This window comes from Tribolium madens, unplaced genomic scaffold (genome assembly GCF_015345945.1).
Source record: "Tribolium madens isolate multiple individuals breed KSU strain unplaced genomic scaffold, Tmad_KSU_1.1 Scaffold_1;HRSCAF=32;Tcas5.2_LG8, whole genome shotgun sequence".
Classification (NCBI taxonomy): domain Eukaryota; kingdom Metazoa; phylum Arthropoda; class Insecta; order Coleoptera; family Tenebrionidae; genus Tribolium; species Tribolium madens.
Window position 1 is genome coordinate 9,806,263 of NW_025400984.1, and position 19,483 is coordinate 9,825,745.

Consider the following 19,483-nt stretch of genomic DNA (forward strand, 5'->3'; position numbering starts at 1 on the left):
CTGTTAATTGTGTGTGTTTTTTTTTTAAAAAGAATTTGAAATAAAAAATGTGTATAAGTGGTTGCCTAATTAATTAAGAAAAAGTGACAGTTGTGTGTTGATTTTCGATTGAAATTGTTGTAGATTGTCAAATTTGTGTGAGAATAGCGTAATTTAGTTTTTTGAGGGTTTGCGCGGGAAAATTCGTATCTGGGCCCCCATTTCGTGCGTACGCATCCGCGCAGTCGATTGCAGAAACCGGTGTTGGTTGTCGAGTGTTGTGCCCACCATCGCGATTTGAGTGCGAAGAAAATGCCTCCATTTTGTTTATTTTTGTCAGTGAAAAGCTCATTAAACGAATCGAAATAATAAAATCGAGTGAGTGTTTTGAGTGTGAAAAGTCCGTCACGTGTCACAACTCATCCAACAACTCTCACTCTATATATGTGTGTTGTGTGCAGCCCTCTCTCAGAGGGTACAAAAACCAGCAAGAATTGGTCGCGTTACGAGTAAGCACTTCGTCAAATTGACCACGGTCTCCGGCACTAAAAATAATCAGAATAATCACTGTTGCGTTGCACAGTCGGACAAAGACCTCTTGAATACCAAAAAGAACAAAGGTGTGTTCGGTTTTGCGAAAGACAGGACGGGGGCTGCCAAGACGCCAGCGCTTAATATGAACCACGTCACGGGCCAATACAGACGTAACGACGACACCTCCGGCGGCGAGGTGGAGGAAATGGAGACACAGGAAGGTAAGTGTGTGTCAGCCCCCCTGTCAATGTTTCACTTGACCTTATCAGTCACCACTACTGATTCTACGGACACCGGCGCCGCCGAAATGGACCAACAAAACGGTGAAGTCATCATTGGGCCCCAACCCGATCCTGGAATGACAGTCCAAGACGCCGATATGGAGGAGGACGAATCACGCTCAGAGGCCACTTTTCGCTACACTGTTCAACAATTTAGCAAACTGAAAGACTCTGCCCTGTCTCCTGCATGTTACGTGCGGAACCTCCCGTGGAAAATTATGGTAATGCCGAGGAACAGTCACGGACAGGACCGGACTGCGCAACGTTCCTTGGGCTTTTTTCTTCAATGTAACGGCGAAAGTGAATCCTCTTCGTGGTCTTGTTATGCCGTTGCCGAATTAAGACTCTTGTCTGTTCGACCCGATGTTGAACCTTTCTCACGAAAAATACAACATTTGTTTTACTCAAAGGTAAAAAAAATCACTTTTATGCGACTTGATTTAATCGAAACTGTCGTCCAGGAAAATGATTGGGGATTTTCACATTTTATGGCATGGAATGAGGTTTTAGACCAAGAGAAAGGCTATATTAAAGATGATGCTATTACTTTGGAAGTACATGTCGTGGCTGATGCCCCACATGGTGTATCATGGGATAGTAAAAAACATACAGGTAATTTTATTTTATTGTCTATTTAATTGGTCAAGTGACCTTGAATGATGAATGGGAAACCATATTTGATTTAATTATTTGACAGATAAAATTACTAAATTTTTGCAAATGACTTTACACTTCCCCAGATGATAAAATTAGAACACTGAGTTGCTTAATCACGAAAACAACGTTCTTTGTGATTTTATTTACATATTTAGTCATGCTAAATGCTTATAATTAGAATTTTATATTTAACAAATTATTAATATTATTGTCACAGCCAACTGAACAACTAAAATTATAAGTTTTTTTAATGTAATCGTTCCTTTTAATAAACATTATATAAAATATTGTGTAATAAAAATCCAAGTCGTGTGACTTGTGTGATATAAGATAATGTAACGCATGGACGGTCAACACCTAAACAAAATAAATGATAACGACACAATGTGTTGAATAAAATTTTCTTCTTGCTTGAAAATAGAGTGGCAGCATTGTTTATTATAACTGCGTACTGTGATGAATAAAGTCGTGTTAAGATTTCACTTTTAGATTAAATGAATTTGGCTTTGATAAGATTAGAAATGGTGTTATAAAGTAATAAGTTTTTTGCAGTTTTTCATTGAAAAAACTAGAATTTGTCATAATTAATAATAATACATTTTTAAATTTATTTTGTTTATTGACAGATCTGATTTAAATTTAATAAAATCAATAATTAAAACCATGTACAGTGTATACAGGGTGTCTCAAGTTTTAAGGACGTCGCAAAAATAAATGTTTCTAATTGATTAAAAAAAATTCTAGTGCAAGCCATAGAGGGTGCGCCATAACTCGCGCCCCAGATAAAAATTTCAAGTAAGATAAGATACCAGGAACAAGAAAAAAATGTTTAAAAAATTCTATCTGTCAAAAAATTTTGACTTTTATTTTTTGACATTTGACATTTTTTTTATGTCTATTTAATAATACTGATGATCTTGTATATGTTTTTTTTATAATTAGGTAGTAAAGGAACAAAAATTTTGCCAATAAAAGCCACAAATAAAATTGAACAGAGTTAAAATTTAGGATACAGCTTCTTTGTTTCCTCTTGTAATAGACTGTAACAAAAAAAACTTGGAAAATTATTTTTCCAACAGAAAAAAAAGAGTCACAGTGCAAAATTTAAACTCTCATAACTTCGAAAGTTTTATAGATAATTTTTTTTTAATTTTTTTTTCATGTTTCTGGCATCTTACCTTATATGGCATTTTTTTTCTGGGGCGCGAGTTGTGGCGCACCTTGTATAGACTTGAGTTTAATGCTTTAATATTCTTCAAAATTTTTAGTGTATGTCAGTGAGACTCAAAAACCAAATTTGGAAAAAAAAATTTAATTAATTGGAATCTTTTCTACATGATAAAATTCCGTGATTTTTTTCTAATGGTAATAATATCATAAATGTCGATAGATTTTGAGTAATTAATATTTTAATATTGAAAATTGGAAATTCTATTAATTTATGGCCCAATTTGGGATGATTGTCTGATTACCAATTACCAAAATGTTTCCAAGTTTCAGATTATCAATATTATAATGTTAATTATTTAAAACCTATCAACTTTATCATTATTCTGTTTTCACAAATACCACAGAAAAAAAATTAAAAAAAAATTTTATCATGTAGAAAATATTCCAGTTAATTGAATTTTTTCTCTAAAAATTTTGTACAACAATATTAAAACATCAAATGACGTTTACACTATCAAAATTCTTTTTAAAAAAAAAAAGTCTGTCTATCAAGCAAGCGTGGAAGTTTAAAACGTATGTCTGTGAAAGATAAAATGTCACAATGACAAATGAGAAATGTCAAAATATTTTTTATTTAAATTATGACAGGAACGATTTTTATGAATAAACACCAATGAAATCTTATTTTAGTTTGTTTTGAGACGTTTCATAGAGTAATTCAATTTAATTAGGTCAATGTTTTAATTTTTATAAAATAATTTTTTGACATCTAGATAACATACGAACTGCCATGCAACATACGTCCTTAACTAGGACGCCTACTTGATAGAAAGACTTTTTGATCGCACTGTATTTATTTTTGCACCGGCCCTAAAACTTGGGACACCCTGTGTCAACAAAAGTTGTTAGTTGTATTTAAAAAAAGACGTTGTTTCTCTCTCTCTGATCGATTTTTTTTTTAAAGTTATGACACACCTCGCGTTCTGCAAAGTTTAAAACAGTTTTTTGCATATTCACAAACACGAAAAGTTTCTCTTTGCGTTTTATGTAATAATTAAAACTTGCGCTTTTTATCTATAATCTTGGAATTATTTTCTTAGGTTACGTGGGTTTAAAAAATCAAGGAGCAACTTGTTACATGAATTCTCTACTACAAACTTTATATTTTACAAATCAATTACGAAAAGCTGTTTATAAAATGCCAACTGAATCGGATGATTCAACGAAATCTGTAGCATTAGCTCTTCAGCGAGTATTTCATGAATTACAATTCTGCGATAAACCAGTTGGTACGAAGAAGTTAACGAAAAGTTTCGGTTGGGAGACTTTAGATTCATTTATGCAACATGATGTACAGGAATTTCTCAGGGTAATTTTTCGAAAAATACTATACTAAATAAAAACACAATTTATGCGATGTTTAGGTACTTTTAGATAAACTTGAAAGTAAGATGAAAGGGACTTGTGTGGAGGGCACCGTTCCGAAACTTTTCGAAGGTAAAATGATTTCGTATATTCGATGTAAAAACGTGGATTATTCGAGTACACGTTCGGAGACTTTTTACGATATTCAATTGAATATCAAAGGAAAGAAAAATAGTAAGTGTCTCATGTAAATAAATGGAAGAAGTAAACTCATAGTTGATTTCAGTCGATGAGTCATTTAAGGATTACATTGCAAAGGAGACTCTAGATGGTGATAATAAATACGATGCTGGTGAACATGGATTGCAAGATGCTGAAAAAGGAGTGATTTTTTCGGCTTTTCCTCCAGTTTTGCACTTGCATTTAATGCGTTTTCAATACGATCCAATTACCGATTGTTCTGTTAAATTCAATGATAGATTTGAATTTTACGAGAAGATTTCTCTAGATGCTTATTTACAAGATCCGGATCCAAATAATCCAGCCAATTATACTCTACATGCTGTTTTGGTACATTCAGGTGACAATCACGGTGGCCATTATGTTGTTTTTATAAATCCAAGAGGTGATGGTAAATGGTGTAAATTCGACGATGATGTCGTCTCTAAATGTACAAAACAAGAGGCAATCGAACATAATTATGGTGGACATGATGAGGATATGAATATGACAGTGAAACACTGTACAAATGCTTACATGTTGGTGTATATTAGAGATTCAGAATTACATAATGTATTGCAAGAAGTAACCGATGCTGATATACCAAGTGAATTAGCTGATCGACTTGCCGAAGAAAAACGAATGGAACAAGTGAGACGAAAGGAACGCAATGAAGCACATCTTTATATGACAATTAATGTACTACTTGAAGATAGTTTTGATGGACATCAAGGTAACGATTTATATGATCCTGATCGTCCACTATTTCGTGTATTTAAAATCAAAAAGATGGCATTAGTAAGCGAAATGATGGATATGTTTGCTGATGCATTTAAATATCCAACTGAACAAATACGACCATGGCCATTTAGTCAAAGATCAAATCAGACAATGAGGCCTAGTATGTTAGATCTAGAAGCTGAATCGCATAAAGCTGTTATAGATGCGGCTGAAAATCAAAATCCTTGGACTATATTTTTAGAATTGTTACCACCTGATTCTGGTTTAACTGCATTACCTAATTTTGATAAAGAAACTGATGTTTTATTATTTTTCAAAATGTATGATCCGAAACAGAAGAAAATACATTATTGTGGACATAGTTACTTACCGGTTACTAGTAAATTAGGTGATTTGATACCGATGTTAAATGAAAGAGCTGGTTTTCCGTCAGAGACAGAATTGGTGTTGTATGAAGAAATTAGGCCTAATATGATCGAGAAAATCACTAATTATAGTGATCCCTTGGAGAAGGTAATTATTTTTTTTTGAATTCACTTAACAAAATATGACATTACATGTGATCGGTCTTAATAACCTCACTTTGTTTTTGAAATGTCAAATTTGACGTTAAAGCCTGGTTTACATGGAAGTGTCAAAAAATTGATTTTTTTTTCAATGTTCTTTATATATTTTAACAGAGATTTTGTAAGGTTTTGGATGAGTTGATGGACGGCGACATAATCCTTTTTGAGAAAGAAGAACGCGAGGAATTTTCTGACTTACCGACTTGTATTGACTACTTCAAGGATTTATATTATCGTGTTGAGGTAACATTTGTCGACAAATGTACACCGAATGATCCCGGTTTTACAATGGAATTATCGCAAAGGATGACTTATGATCAGTTAGCACGTGCTGTAGCACAAAGAGTCGGTACTGATCCTTATTTATTACAATTTTTCAAATGTCAAAAGTACGTGTATTATCTACATTATTGCATAAACTAATCGAATTAATTAAAGTTCCGTATCTTCCAGTTACAAAGATAGTCCTGGACATCCTTTAAGGTGCACTTTTGAGGGCACCTTGAAAGATCTTTTAGTTTTTTCGAAGCCTAAGGCGCCTAAAAAAATCTTTTATCAACAGTTGAGTATTCGTGTTAACGAATTAGAAAATAAGAAACAATTTAAATGTCTTTATGTGGGTCCGAATGTATTTGAAGAGAAGGAATTAATTTTGTATCCGAATAAAAGAGGAACGGTAAGTGATTTGTTGGAGGAGGCAAAGAAACAAATTGAGTTTGGGGAAGGAAGTACAAGAAAATTAAGGTTAGTTGTTTAATAAAAAACACATTTTCTTTTAATTGTTTAATGTAGGTTTACCGAAGTTAGTTGTAATAAAGTAGCACTGGGTCCCAAAGAAGATACACCGCTAGATCATTTGGTAATAAACGCAGCTAAAGTTTACAGAATTGAAGAAGTACCAAGAGATGAATTGCAAATAAACGAAGATGAAATGCTTATTTCTTGTGCGCATTTCCAAAAGGAAGTCTTTTCGACTTTTGGCTCACCTTTCTTATTTAAAATCAAACAAGGTGAGCCATTTACTAAAGTGAAAGAACGTATTCAAAAGCGACTCGGAGTCCCTGATAAGGAATTTGAAAAGTACAAGTTTTCTATCGTCGCAATGGGCCGACAACAGGTCTTACAAGACGAGGAGTATGTAGTTAATTTAGCTGATTTTAGACCACTTCCTAATCAAGGTTAGTTTTATTGTTGTTTTGTATGTTGTTAATGTGATTTTTTCAGCGGGGAGTCCGAAACCGTGGTTGGGCTTGGATCATATGAACAAGGCCCCAAAGAGGTCACGTTTTAATTATTTGGAAAAAGCCATCAAAATTTACAATTGAGAGACTGATGAGGAAGCTTAATTTAACAACCTTCCACTTTTCGGCTCTACAGTATTGCCAATAATTGATCGTGATTTCTCTAAAGTTAGTGGAATCGATAAATGTAAGGTGCGGCTGCTTTGTGTAAGCACAAGTCTTCTGCTGTGTGACACCATTTTGTATATATAAAATATATATTTGTTCATGTCTGTCTATTTAGAATATATTCGCGCTAAATGCTGAATGCTAGCTGTTTATTTAATTCGGTTTCGAGTTATTTTCTTTTGAATTAATTTAATTAACTGTTTGTAGATTTTTTGTGTAATGAAACGGTTTGAATCATTGAGAATTTCCATTAGATATTATTATTAAGGGAGTCGCAATTTTATTATTCAATCTGTATAAATTGTGATGTTGGTTGTAACATTTTCTTTTTAATAAGCATGAAATATATGCAACTGATTTTTCACAGTGTTTTACTGTTTTCTCAAGCTGTAAAAATTATATTCTTTATTGTTATTTCAAACTTTATGTAAACACATTTTATAATAGAATAAAGAACTAAAGTATTAAAACAAGTTTTTCGTTTTTCTTGGTTGAACAAATCAAAGGTCGCAATGCAATTATTTAAAAAAATCCAAGTGTCCTTATTTCAAAGTCATTATGGTCAAAATCGGAGTAAATGGTTTCGGACGAATTGGTCGTTTGGTAGTACGTCGTTGTTTCCAAAAACTAAGAGATGTAAGTAACAATTGTGCAAAGTTGTAAAATTTTATCAAAGTTTACAAGGCCCGATGTGCGGCTTCTGGGGACTCCCCTCAAGTGGTGGCTGTCAATGATCCATATCTCTCAGCCGACCACATGGCTAATTTGCTCAAATATGACTCCACACATGGGCTATTCCAGGGGGAGATTAGTGTCATAGGAAGCAGTCTCAAAGTTGATGGTAAGTGAAACAATTCAGTCAAAAACACTAACAGTTCCAAGGCCAAATAATTGCAATTACGAATGAGAAAAACCCCGAAAAGATCCCTTGGGCGAAAAGCTGCGCCAAATACGTCGTCGACGCGACTGGACTGTACAAAAGCTACGACAAAGCTTCGGTATTTCTTATGCAAATGTGTTTAAATTTTAAGAGAATATTTCAGGCCCTTATTCACGACACTGTTGAACGCGTGGTCCTCACTTACCCCTCCAAAGACGACATCCCCATGTTTGTCTTCGGTGTCAACCAAGACAACTACTGTAACGAACTCAAAGTCGTCTCTAACGCATCCTGCACCACTAACTGTCTCGCACCGCTTGTTAAAGTCATTCATGATAATTTCAAGATTGAGTGCGGTCTTATGACCACGATCCACGCTATAACCCCCTCACAAAACACTCTCGACGGTCCTGCGAAAAAAAACTACAGAATTGGGCGAGGGGCTTTGCAGAATATAATCCCCACAAGCACTGGCGCTGCTAAAGCCATCGCAAAGATAATCCCAGACATGGAGGGGAAATTAACCGGGATTGCGGCTCGAGTCCCCGTGGCGGATGCCTCAATGGTGGATCTGACCGTTGTGTAAGTAGAAAAATTCCCAAATTCAATTTTAAATTTAAACAGTATTGACACTCCTGCTGATTATGACGTGATCAAATGCAAAGTTAAGGAAGCCGCCGATGGGTATTTAAACGGCATTTTGGCTTACACTGACGACCAAATTGTCTCATCTGACGTCATTGGGGACTCTAGGTCTTCGATTTTTGATGCAGGGGCTGGTGTTGCCCTTACTAGAAATTTCATCAAGTTGATCGCTTGGTATGACAACGAGTGGGGCTACGCGTGTCGTGTTGTTGATTTGTTAAAGTATATGTCATCGAGAGAGTGTAATAATTGAAATAAATTAGATTTTTGAAATATGACCTGGTGTTTTATTTAGTTGGTAGTATTGATTTTGCGGGAATTGATACGTACCATTTTTAAATCTAAAAATGTTTTATTGGTTGCCTATTCTATCTAACCTAAACTTTTTGGCGGTCAAAAATGGATAAAAAACAAATCCAATTGCAAGTGGTGAAAAAACCAATAATTGAATTATTATCGGCCGAACAACATGGCAAGATTTTCTTACACAAAGGAAAGTATTTTGTTGAAGTTTACGTTTGTGCAACTATTACGGAAATATCAGGAAAAACCGATGTGGCTTATAAAAAATACTTAAGTAAGTTTGAAATTGTGTCCCCTGAAAGTGTACTAAATAAATTTCTAGTCGAAGATGGTACAAGTTGTATAGACTGTTATCTGGAACCAAGACAAACTAAACTGGCACCAAGTGGGACTCAATCCACGATTAATGAAAACTTTCAACTTGGAGATACTGTAAAAGTGGATATTTGTGACTTTTGGTAACTTATGAATATGTTTTAGGTGTTTATTTGGGGAAAATTGAGATCTCATGATAATGGAAGAAAGATTTTTGTCAAAGAAATTAAAAAATGTTACAAACTGGCAGATAGGACTAAATACTGGAAAGAAATTTTGGAATAAAAATCAAACGAAAATAAAATAATTTAATTAAACTATAGCTCATCGCCTCGGGTATACTTCCGGTTCTTCTTGTCTTTCCAGCCGTATTCAGGGGGACAATAGCAGGCCTTGCGTTGGGCGTCCATGTACGACTTGCACCCCAGAGTCAACGTCCCCGTGAACAACATCTTGGCAGCCCCCTTGCACGCTAAAAACCATTTTATTATTGTCACAATTTGTACCCTTTACCTTTGACAACAGACGCTCCACCAACAGCTTGCTCATACCCATCACAGTACTTGTACAAACACCTCTTAAACTCCATATCACAAACCTCCTTATCACTGTTACAAGTATCATAACAAATATCATGCATATCACAACATTTCTTCATTTCGCCCACTGGCAAATAATCGCTGTTTATTTTAAGCCCCAATGACCCGCACCCATCGGCCGATGGTACATGGTTCCTGTTTGGCTTCGGTGGGGCACCTACAACAACCCATGACATTTTTTTCTCACCCAAAGTGGCTCCTTCCTTACCTGTGGGGCACTTGTAGATACAATGCTCTTCAACAGCGGCATCAAACACCTCGTGCAAGTTTCGGAAATTTTTAGCAACCTTTAGGACGTTTTGCAAGACGTCTCCGAAGACTGTCTCGGCAGAAAGAACAGCGTCTCGGAGGTTAGTCAAGAAGCCCGAACCGTAACCCGAATATATATAACCAAGGAAGGTTAGGACGTAAATTGCGACTTTACCGTACGGGATATCCATTTTCGAGTGGGGTAACCATTACGTTGAGGTATTTTCGTAAAAAAAATGAGGTTATGTAAGTGCATTTGTGCCAAAAATGTCAAAAGTGACAGGTCGGTTAGTGATTGGTTGGCGGTGATGTGAAGTGAGGGGATTGGTTGAACGGATTACAGCGCCACATTTAAACATAGAGAATTGTATCAAGCGAGATTTAAATGCGTCTCTTGTTCAACCTGGAAAGTCGATACGAGTTCCAAATTTATGTTGGCAACTGTTCAAACAACTCGGTTAATTAATGAATGGTTTATACAGCATGGCCCGGAAGTGATTTTTTTTTCAAAATTCTATTTTCACCACGAGAAATTAGATGATAATTGCATTTTAGGTCAAAACTTCCACTTGATAAATTTGCGCGTTTTTAGGATCACACTGTGTATAAAATAATAAACACAAAAAACAACCACCGATCAATACGAAAATAGAATCTTCCCCCAAGTTAGTGACTTTATTACAAAGAGACGCAAAAAGCTGTCTGTGTTGTTTTTTTGCTCAGTCATGATGACCTCAAATGTGTAAATATAAACTCTCAATGTTTAATAAACCGTTTCAAGTACGTAAAAGTTGTTTTTTTGGCACGTGTTTTGGGGGATAAAATTGTATTTAACGCACTTGTGCTGTATAATGTGTTGCCTAAATACGGGCTGTTTTTTGACAGGTGTTTGTAAATTCTGCTGATTAATAAAATACAAGAAAGAAACGTAATAAAAATACGTCGTGAAAACAAAGAGATTTGACGGCCAAGTGCAAATTTTAAAATAGAAATCATTTTTCCCCCAGTCTTGTGAAAATAAAGTGCGTGCGCAGTCACGTAAAGTGAGACAGTTGATTGAGCCTAAGATAAGTAGAAGTGAGACAACGCGAGTTCTCAGTTATCGAGTTGTTAGGTTAGACTGTGACAAAACAAAGATGTTGAGTGGGAATTCGCAAATATTCTAATGTCAAATTAGTAACTCAGCTGTTGAGGGTGATTGACTTTTCATTTTGATCAAAACTGTGAATTTCCCGTCATTATTCTCCCTCGAAAGCGTCAAACAACCCCCACACAAACACAATGAGCGAATTATCGCAGGAAGAGGTGAGTTGAGGTTAAATTCTCGTTATCAGTAAAATCCCCTTGAAAATTTCCAGATGCGTCGACGGCGCTTAGCCCGACTTGCAGTGTTGGATAACGTCTCGCCCTCCAATTCGGTTTCGCCCCCCGTCACCCCCATATCACAATCGCCGAGCAATGCGGTCCAACAAAGCCCCCCGACCACCCCCATCGAGCCCTACGGCGAGAAACGCAACGATAAGGAATTCGAGGGGGTGTTCCAAGTGCCCAGTAAGCCCATTGACATGCCCTCGAGCTCGAAAAGTCGGAGGATGCCGCCCCAGAGAAGCGACTCGGAGACGAGTTCCATACACATGGAAGTGGACGAGGCAAGCGGGTGCGCCGATAAGGCGGGGGCTAACACGGACATCGACTCGGGCTTCGAAAATATGGAGGTGAGACTGTTTTGGGACAAGTCATCATTTTGCATTGTAATTTCCTTTGTTTTGAAACATGTGAAGCAACAGCGCAAAAACTCGTTTTCAATAATAGAAAAATTATAAATATTTATTGTTTAGCTTTTTCCGAGTTGTTGCAATCAACATGTTTTTTTGTTGCTTTTGTCTCTCTATTTTTATATTTGATGTTACTAAAAATTTCAGTATTGAACCTTCAAGGTCACGTGATATTTATATCGGGTTAATAGACTGCGAGACCTAAAAATGAACCACGTGGAAATTTCATTCAAACTAATTTTACGTGAAAATTCACCATTCTTTGCGTTAATTTTGATTTTTTTGGTGTTTTATAAACTTTTTCTCTTATTTTTCTGTTTCTTACATTATCTTAAATCAAACAAAACAAGATTATGAAAGGATTTTTTTTAGGGAATTTATTTTTATAAGTACGTTCAACAAGTGAGTCATAGCAAACTGGATCGTTCTTAAAATTCAAAATTCTAGACTTACTGGAAACATCAAATTGTCAAAAACATTTTTTTATGCCAAATTTGTTTTATTAGTCACTAGATTTTAGGGAATTGGTTTTTTCGACAGTTTTGCGGTTTGAATTTATTATTAAAAACCGACAAATGAATGTGGAAGGATAATTCAAAATTCAAAGCACATTAGAGTTTCTATTTTTGTTATTTTCCTCCTTTTTCAACTTTCCAAAAAAAAACTTTTCCAATTTTGACATTACAAAAATGTTGCCAGTATTGTACCAAATGACGTTTTTAAATTAACTATCCAGATAAATGACTCATGTCAAAAATTCTAAATTTTATACAAAAAAATTAGACAACTGTTTCCGAAATTTAATTAATGACATACATTTTCTTGTATAAAACGTAAACAAAGGAAGCACGAAAATAAAGCAATTAAACGAGTTTAGAGTGTTTTTATTTCGAAAAACGCAACAAAAAAATTAAAACAACATTTAAAAACAATCGAATATTCAAACATATTGTTTAATATAATAAATTTAATACAATATAATGAAAGGATTTTTTACGGAATTTATTATTATAAGAACGTTCAACAAGTGGGTCATAGCAAACTGGATCGTTCTTAAAATTCAATATTTTAGACTTACTGGAAACATCAAATGTCAAAATTTGACAATTGATAAAAACATTATTTTTTTGTCAGATTTGTTTTATTAGTCACTAGATTTTAGGGAATTGTTTTTTTTCGACAGTTTTACGGTTGTATTTTATTAAAAACTGACAAATGAATATGGAATAAAAAATTCGAATTTACAAAGCACATTAGAGTTTCTATTTTTGCTCTGTTCCTCCTTTTTCATCTTTCCAAGTAAAAACTTTCAATTTTGATAAAAATAACTAATGTGCCTAAAAAGCAGTCATGTAAAAATGACATTACAAAAATGTTGGCAGTATTGTACCAAATGACGTTTTTAAATTAACTATCTAAACAAATGACTCATTATGACAAAAATCCTACATTTTTTACAAAAAAATTAGACACAACTGTTTCCGAAATTTAATTAATGACACATTTCCTTGTATAAAACGTAAGCAAAGCACGAAAATAAAGCAATTAAACGAGTTTAGAGTGTATTTATTTCGAAAAACGCAACAAAACATGTAACCTTAGTCGCTTCCGCGCCATTTAAAAACAATCGAATATTCAAACATATTGTTTAATATAACAAATATAATACAGAGTGGTTATAAATGATTTTCATCTAGCCAGCTTTGGATTTTTTTTTGCATGTAACTTTATTTGTGCCACTCTACTTTTTTGAAAGCTCTAGTTCTGTCATTAGTGTCACTTATTAATTAATTAATTAATAATAATTTTAATTAAACTTTTATTTTTTTAACTAATTTCCAATAATAATTGATAATAGTGTATACTTTGGAGGAAAACAAGTTTATAATTGAAGTCTATTTTCGAAGTGGAAGCTTAGTAAAAGGCGATTTTTTTATTTTCGGTTAAAACAAGTAGGTACCCCTATTTTTGTAAAGCGGCAATTTTTATTTTACATGGAAAATTCACAGCTGGCTAGATGAAAATCATTTATAACCACTCTGTATAATGAAAGGATTTTTTAGGGAATTTATTTTTATAAGTACGTTCAACAAGTGGGTCATAGCAAACTGGATCGTTCTTAAAATTCAAAATTTTTGACTTACTGGAAACATCAAATGTCAAAATTTGACAATTGTTAAAAACATTATTTTTTTGTCAAATTTGTTTTATTAGTCACTAGATTTTTGGGAATTGGTTTTTTCGACAGTTGATCCTTTTTACGGTTTTAATTTATTAAAAACTGACAAATGAATATGAAACAAAAAAAAATTAATTACAAGCACATATTAGAGTTTCCATTTTCCTCCTTTTTCATCTTTCCAAGAAAAAAACTTTTCTAATTTTAGTGTAAAAAATGACATTACAAAAATGTTGGCAGTATTGTTACCAAATGACGTTTTTAAATTCAGACATATCACTCATTTACGAAAGCAATCTTAAAAAAAAATGTGACAGTTGCGTCCGAAATTTAATTAATAACAGACATTTCCTTATTTAAAACGTAAACAAAGGAAGCACAAAAATACGAGTTTAGAGTGTTTTTATTTCGAAAAACGCAACAAAACATGTTGTAACCTTAGTCGCTTCTTAAAAACAATCGAATATTCAAACATATTGTTTAGTGTTTTAATTTTTTGAAAACAATGACAAATTAATCAACGACTTCTTCAGGTGGACGAGACCGACGTCCAGAAGAAAGACGCTCCTCGTCAACGAACATCATCTTCGGTGACGGAAATCACTGAAGAGCAAGTTTTAGCGACAGTTCTTCGTATCCTTCATTCCACACTCGAGCAACCATCTGAAAGTTGCATTTATCTTCCTCAAACCGGCATTGATATAAAAACCCATCCTCAAACCTCAATCCGTGATATAATCTCAAATGCAGTGATGGAAATTGTCGTACAAATCTCACAAGGCAATAACCCTTTTAAAGACTTGGTCCAAATCAATGATACTGCAGATACAAGTAGTATAAATTCGTTGAGTCCTTCCCCCAGTCCAAGTCACACCTCTTGTCCAATACCGACATTACCAATCAAACGTGTGGAAGTGTCCGAGACGCCGCTTAATCTAGCATTGAATTATTTAATGGATTGTTATAATCGTGTCAGCGTTGAGGAACGAAACCATCCGAAGCGGTCGAGTATTCCCCCGTTGAGTGATATTTTGACGGAAATTCGGGCCCAATTGGTGCACTATACCACGCTACTACTTCAAGGCTATATTATACCCAATGACGAGTTGTATAAATTCGGGCGTTCGCCACTTTTATCCCCCATTTTACAGCAAACTCTCCCAAGGGGTTTTCTCACCGAATTGGTGACACGAACACACACAAACTCTGCATTATTCTCATCGGTTTTCTCGCCACTACTTCAGGGACTTTACCGAATGATGCAGAATGCGAGTATAGTAGGCGAGGAGCATCGTATGCCCATTCAAACTTTATTTGAATTGGCTGATATACGATGTGGTAGTCGCCCCATCTGTACACTAATCACCAAACAAGTGCAATTCATGTTGGAACCGTGTACGCCGGCGCAAGGTCGTGAAATTGTCCGAACATCGTTTCTTGGACCGTTTCTATCCGTGTCGGTGTTTGCCGAAGATGAACCGAAAGTTGCCGAGAAATTTTTCTCGGGGAATTCCTCCAGCGATAAAAGTTTAAATCATACACTTCAATTAGAATTGGAAAATACCAGGAATTTACAACATAGAATTTTTCATTATTTATTAGCGAATCCTGAAAGTCGTGATGGATGTTTGAATTATCTAGCAAAAGTGTTGAAATATAACGAGAAACGAGCACAATTGCAAATGGAGGAGAGGTCATTGGCCGGTGATGGATTTATGTTGAATTTGTTAAGTGTTTTGCAAATGTTATCGATGAAGATTAAGTTGGATAAGATGGATTTTTTGTATCCATTTCATTCCGAGAGTTTGATTTGTATTAAAAATGACACGAGGTTGAAGTATACGTCGCAAGATGTCGCCACGTGGCTGGAGAGTTTGGGTAAGAATTTTAAACTAAAAAACCTTTTTACCACCATACCACCCAACATAGTTTTAATAATTAATAAACAATAATAATTAATAAATCCAAGTGTCCTATGACTTTCAAATTAAGTTGGTAATACCGGGTGGGGCATCGATTAGGCGCACTTGATAAATCGCGACTTCAAATTAATTAAAACTGGCGATATTTCATATACGTAACTAATTATTGATAGGGTATAATTTGAGAATTTTTCTAATTTTTTTTTCATAATAAATGAGTCCGTAACAGTTTTGTGTGTTTTATGAATACTTTCTGTTAATTTACACTAAATGAATCTGTACCTTTCAGCGCATCAAACTTTGACATCACAATTTCAAATTTTGACTTGGTTAGCCAAATAATCGCTTTTTTTTATTTAAACACAAACCAGACCCGTGATTTATGACAAAATGGTATAATTTGCCAACAAAAGAATCATTTACTGGTAGCCGACCGCTTTAAAGGGTCTTTTTGTTGTAAACCTTGGAATCTTACCCCAATTGCAGTTCCCCATTGTCATCTAAATTTAGTGGCAGGTCATAAATAAAAATGATTTTCAAAGTAATTGCGTTTAATTCAAAATCTAATTGGTATTTTTTTTCTGATTTTGTAAACAATTGTAGGAAGTAAATCTGCGTAGGCCAGTATAAAAATTAGAATAAAACTTTTTGGGAGAAAATTGGTTTTTACTTTTTTTTGGCTTTGTTTGTAAATGAAAAATTACCAAAAAATTTGAGAATGTACCTTACTAATGACCATGTAAGTGTGAAAAAATTCAACAATTTTATTTAATTAGAAGTGGTGATTTCTTTTCTGCGCGTAATCGATGCCCCACCCTGTATAAACTGTCAAAGTCAAACGTCACACTTTTATATTCACTTGTCATTCACTTCCGAGGGGTGGCCATTGGCATGGCCGTCACCGAACACGATTTGATATCACCATTAATACAGTGTTGTCAAATTTAAAATTTAAGGTCACTTTGAAATTTATTTGAAAGTTGGTCAAAAATTAATAAAAATATAAAAATTAATTTCATAATTTTATGAATTGTGCAAAAACGTGATTTTTGTTATTGACTTTAAACAAGAAAATATCGCAATTTTGACTCTTTTTTTTTTTTTTTCAGAAAAAGTCCAATTCCAAACACCCAACTTTTCGACCATTTGCTGGTTCTTGACACTCCACTGCCATCATCTCGCCCTCCTCCCCGCACTCCAGAAATACCAACGTCGCATTCGCGCCATTCGTGATCTACAAAAACTCCTCGACGAAACGGTGGCTGCGGAAGCCCAATGGCGTAACACACCATTCGCCAATCGTAACAAACAATTTATTAAACGATGGAAACAACAATTGAAAAAATTAAACAAGTAAAATAATCACTTGGTGAAACAATCAAAATAATTTTTTTTTTTCGTAGATCAAAAGCATGCGCTGATGCCGGACTACTAGATAAGAATCTAATGAGACGTGCTTTGATATTTTACACTTCAGTTGCTCAATATTTGTTGAGTTTGATGACAAATACACCACCGGGAAGTCCCGGGCCGAGTCTACCACTGCCACCGAACGTACCCGAAGCATTTTCGGCATTACCCGAATGGTATGTTGAGGATATAGCCGAGTTTCTTTTATTTGCCTTACCGTAAGTGATCTTGACTTAAAAATAAGACAAATCGAATTGAAATTTTTAAGATATTTCCCAACTGTCATTACGGAAAACATGGAAGATTCACTAATCACGTGGTTATTAGTGACTATCTGTTCATCTAATATGATAAAAAATCCCTATTTGGTGGCGAAACTGGTCGAAGTCGTTTTTATTATAATACCAACGTTTCAACCCCGTTGCGAAATGTTATATGATAGGTTTATGTCGCATGAAATATCACGAACTGTATTACCAAGTGCGTTAATGAAGTTTTACACTGATGTTGAAACGACCGGTTCGAGTTCTGAATTTTACGACAAATTTTCAATTCGTTATCACATCAGTTTGATAATTAAAGGTATGTGGAATTCGGCGATACATCGTCAAACACTTGTCAACGAATCAAAATCGGGGAAACAATTCGTCAAATTCGTCAATATGTTGATGAACGACACGACTTTCCTATTGGATGAAAGTCTAGAAAGTTTGAAACGTATCCATGAAGTGCAAGAGTTGATAAGTGACGAAGAGAAATGGTCGAAAATGAATTCAGAACAACAACAGAGTCGAATGAGACAATTGACAGCCGATGAAAGACAATGTCGATCCTATTTGACTTTAGCTCGTGAAACTGTCGATATGTTTCACTATTTAACAGTTGATATTAAAGAGCCGTTTTTGCGACCGGAACTTGTCGATAGATTAGCATCAATGCTTAATTTTAATTTGCAACAATTGTGTGGACCGAAATGTAAAAATTTAAAAGTGAGAAATCCGGACAAGTACGGATGGGAACCTCGTCGTTTATTGAGTCAATTGGTTGACATTTATTTGCATTTGGATTGTGAGCAATTTGCTGCTGCGTTGGCTGGTGATGAGGTGAGTGTGTGTTTAGTCTGCGGTCCGGTCCGTCTTGATTGTATGAATTATTACAGAGATCTTTCCGGAAAGAATTGTTTAATGATGCAGCGGCACGACTAGAACGGTTATCGATCAAGACTCCGGTTGAAATTGAGCGGTTTAAAGCTTTGGCTGATAAGGCGTTTCACGTGTATCAGAATAATCAGAAAAGTGATGATTGGATGAGTGATGCTCCTGACGAGTTCAAGGATCCCTTGATGGATACTTTGATGACTGATCCTGTGTTGTTACCCAGTGGGCAAGTCATGGATAGGTCGGTGATAATGAGACATTTGTTGAATAGTAGTACTGATCCGTTTAATCGACAACCGTTGACTGAAGATATGTTGCAACCAGGTTAGTCTCTTGTTTTATTTTAGGGGAATTTAAAATTTCTATGTTGCAGTGAATGAGTTGAAGGAAAGAATTAGGATATGGAAATCAGAAAAGACACGTTCGGCAAATTAATTTTTATTATTTTTTGGTATAAATATAATTTTTGGATTAAATTGAGTTTATTTTCGACCGGAAGGAAGGAAGACTGAAAGAATCTCGTTTCGTTCTGCATTTGTTCCTTAAATTCATACTGCCAAATTGCTTTTTTTTTTGTTCAGTAACTTACTTTTGACTTTCCCCCAATCCGGTGGATTATTTTTGTATATAATTATACAAAACGCAAAGTGAGATGTACATTTTTTTCATCTAATCGAATTAATTGTTAGTGCAAACAAATTTGATTGTTTCTTTTTTCTAGATAATTTTAGGTTAAAGCTTGTAGACACCGAAATAATCAAATTTATTTGTAATGAGAAACAAAGCAAAAATTTTTTATATGAAAAAACTTAGATTAGTTTGTATGTAATGGGTCAATAAAATTTTATTTAAAAAAAAACAACAGATATGTGTTTCGTAAAAGCTCTATTCATGCAATACTGTCTCGGTAAGTAGAAGTTTGTTCCAACAAGTTTTAATTCGTTGTGTGAGATGTTGGAACAAACCTATAAAATCCCTCTAGACCAACCGATTTTTATGCTATGATTGTGCTATTATCACTACCGAAAATTGTGCTCAAGGCTGACCTGACGCGCTTTGAAAACATGATTAAGTCATAAGCCCCAAACAAGCCCGTCAGGAGTACCAACCCACACACTACCAATAAAT

The 19,483-nt window shown here is 34.8% G+C and overlaps 5 protein-coding genes across 6 annotated transcripts; 4 read left to right on the top strand and 1 right to left on the bottom strand.

Annotated features, from left to right (window-relative positions):
- The first annotated feature begins 117 nt into the window (after positions 1–117).
- On the top strand, positions 118–7,287 carry LOC123004215 (ubiquitin carboxyl-terminal hydrolase 7). Of its 2 annotated transcripts, none has more exons than XM_044397358.1 (10): positions 118–734; positions 783–1,204; positions 1,256–1,406; positions 3,722–3,990; positions 4,046–4,220; positions 4,273–5,459; positions 5,639–5,901; positions 5,951–6,256; positions 6,305–6,690; positions 6,737–7,287. In XM_044397358.1, the coding sequence occupies exons 1-10, from the start codon at positions 656–658 to the stop codon at positions 6,835–6,837; spliced, it is 3,339 nt and encodes a 1,112-aa protein (XP_044253293.1). In that variant the 5' UTR covers positions 118–655; the 3' UTR covers positions 6,838–7,287. The 2 variants fall into 2 exon arrangements, with proteins under 2 accessions (XP_044253293.1, XP_044253294.1); XM_044397359.1 differs by having other exon boundaries at positions 5,966–6,256.
- A 133-nt stretch (positions 7,288–7,420) lies between these two features.
- On the top strand, positions 7,421–8,724 carry LOC123004217 (glyceraldehyde-3-phosphate dehydrogenase-like). Its single transcript, XM_044397364.1, has 5 exons — positions 7,421–7,557; positions 7,606–7,762; positions 7,804–7,919; positions 7,965–8,383; positions 8,426–8,724. Exons 1-5 carry the CDS (start codon positions 7,480–7,482, stop codon positions 8,697–8,699), a joined length of 1,044 nt encoding a protein of 347 aa, XP_044253299.1. The 5' UTR covers positions 7,421–7,479; the 3' UTR covers positions 8,700–8,724.
- A 93-nt stretch (positions 8,725–8,817) lies between these two features.
- On the top strand, positions 8,818–10,691 carry LOC123004499. The gene is made up of 3 exons (XM_044397818.1): positions 8,818–9,023; positions 9,072–9,181; positions 9,230–10,691. Exons 1-3 carry the CDS (start codon positions 8,846–8,848, stop codon positions 9,347–9,349), a joined length of 408 nt encoding a protein of 135 aa, XP_044253753.1. The 5' UTR covers positions 8,818–8,845; the 3' UTR covers positions 9,350–10,691.
- LOC123004494 (group XIIA secretory phospholipase A2) lies at positions 9,360–10,359 on the bottom strand. Its single transcript, XM_044397811.1, has 3 exons — positions 9,872–10,359; positions 9,578–9,820; positions 9,360–9,536 (listed from the first exon to the last, which is right to left on the bottom strand). The coding sequence occupies exons 1-3, from the start codon at positions 10,101–10,103 to the stop codon at positions 9,382–9,384; spliced, it is 630 nt and encodes a 209-aa protein (XP_044253746.1). The 5' UTR covers positions 10,104–10,359; the 3' UTR covers positions 9,360–9,381.
- Positions 10,692–10,814: 123 nt separating the features above from the next.
- Positions 10,815–19,211, top strand: LOC123004483 (ubiquitin conjugation factor E4 B). The gene is made up of 8 exons (XM_044397795.1): positions 10,815–11,217; positions 11,271–11,627; positions 14,400–15,744; positions 16,898–17,141; positions 17,192–17,416; positions 17,467–18,301; positions 18,358–18,679; positions 18,729–19,211. Exons 1-8 carry the CDS (start codon positions 11,194–11,196, stop codon positions 18,788–18,790), a joined length of 3,414 nt encoding a protein of 1,137 aa, XP_044253730.1. The 5' UTR covers positions 10,815–11,193; the 3' UTR covers positions 18,791–19,211.
- The last annotated feature ends 272 nt before the right edge of the window (positions 19,212–19,483 follow it).

Coding starts and splice junctions, on each gene's coding strand:
- LOC123004215 (XM_044397358.1), top strand. CDS start 656: ATGAACCACGTCACGGGCCAATACAGACGTAACGACGACACCTCCGGC. Junction 5,902..5,950: donor CAATTTTTCAAATGTCAAAA/GTACGTGTATTA, acceptor AATTAATTAAAG/TTCCGTATCTTCCAGTTACA. Junction 6,257..6,304: donor GGAAGTACAAGAAAATTAAG/GTTAGTTGTTTA, acceptor TGTTTAATGTAG/GTTTACCGAAGTTAGTTGTA.
- LOC123004217 (XM_044397364.1), top strand. CDS start 7,480: ATGGTCAAAATCGGAGTAAATGGTTTCGGACGAATTGGTCGTTTGGTA. Junction 7,558..7,605: donor GTTTCCAAAAACTAAGAGAT/GTAAGTAACAAT, acceptor AAAGTTTACAAG/GCCCGATGTGCGGCTTCTGG. Junction 7,920..7,964: donor AAAGCTACGACAAAGCTTCG/GTATTTCTTATG, acceptor AGAATATTTCAG/GCCCTTATTCACGACACTGT.
- LOC123004499 (XM_044397818.1), top strand. CDS start 8,846: ATGGATAAAAAACAAATCCAATTGCAAGTGGTGAAAAAACCAATAATT. Junction 9,024..9,071: donor GGCTTATAAAAAATACTTAA/GTAAGTTTGAAA, acceptor ATAAATTTCTAG/TCGAAGATGGTACAAGTTGT. Junction 9,182..9,229: donor ACTTTCAACTTGGAGATACT/GTAAAAGTGGAT, acceptor AATATGTTTTAG/GTGTTTATTTGGGGAAAATT.
- LOC123004494 (XM_044397811.1), bottom strand. CDS start 10,103: ATGGATATCCCGTACGGTAAAGTCGCAATTTACGTCCTAACCTTCCTT. Junction 9,821..9,871: donor TATCTACAAGTGCCCCACAG/GTAAGGAAGGAG, acceptor GGGTTGTTGTAG/GTGCCCCACCGAAGCCAAAC. Junction 9,537..9,577: donor TGGAGCGTCTGTTGTCAAAG/GTAAAGGGTACA, acceptor AATGGTTTTTAG/CGTGCAAGGGGGCTGCCAAG.
- LOC123004483 (XM_044397795.1), top strand. CDS start 11,194: ATGAGCGAATTATCGCAGGAAGAG. Junction 17,417..17,466: donor TTTCTTTTATTTGCCTTACC/GTAAGTGATCTT, acceptor GAAATTTTTAAG/ATATTTCCCAACTGTCATTA. Junction 18,302..18,357: donor CTGCGTTGGCTGGTGATGAG/GTGAGTGTGTGT, acceptor GAATTATTACAG/AGATCTTTCCGGAAAGAATT.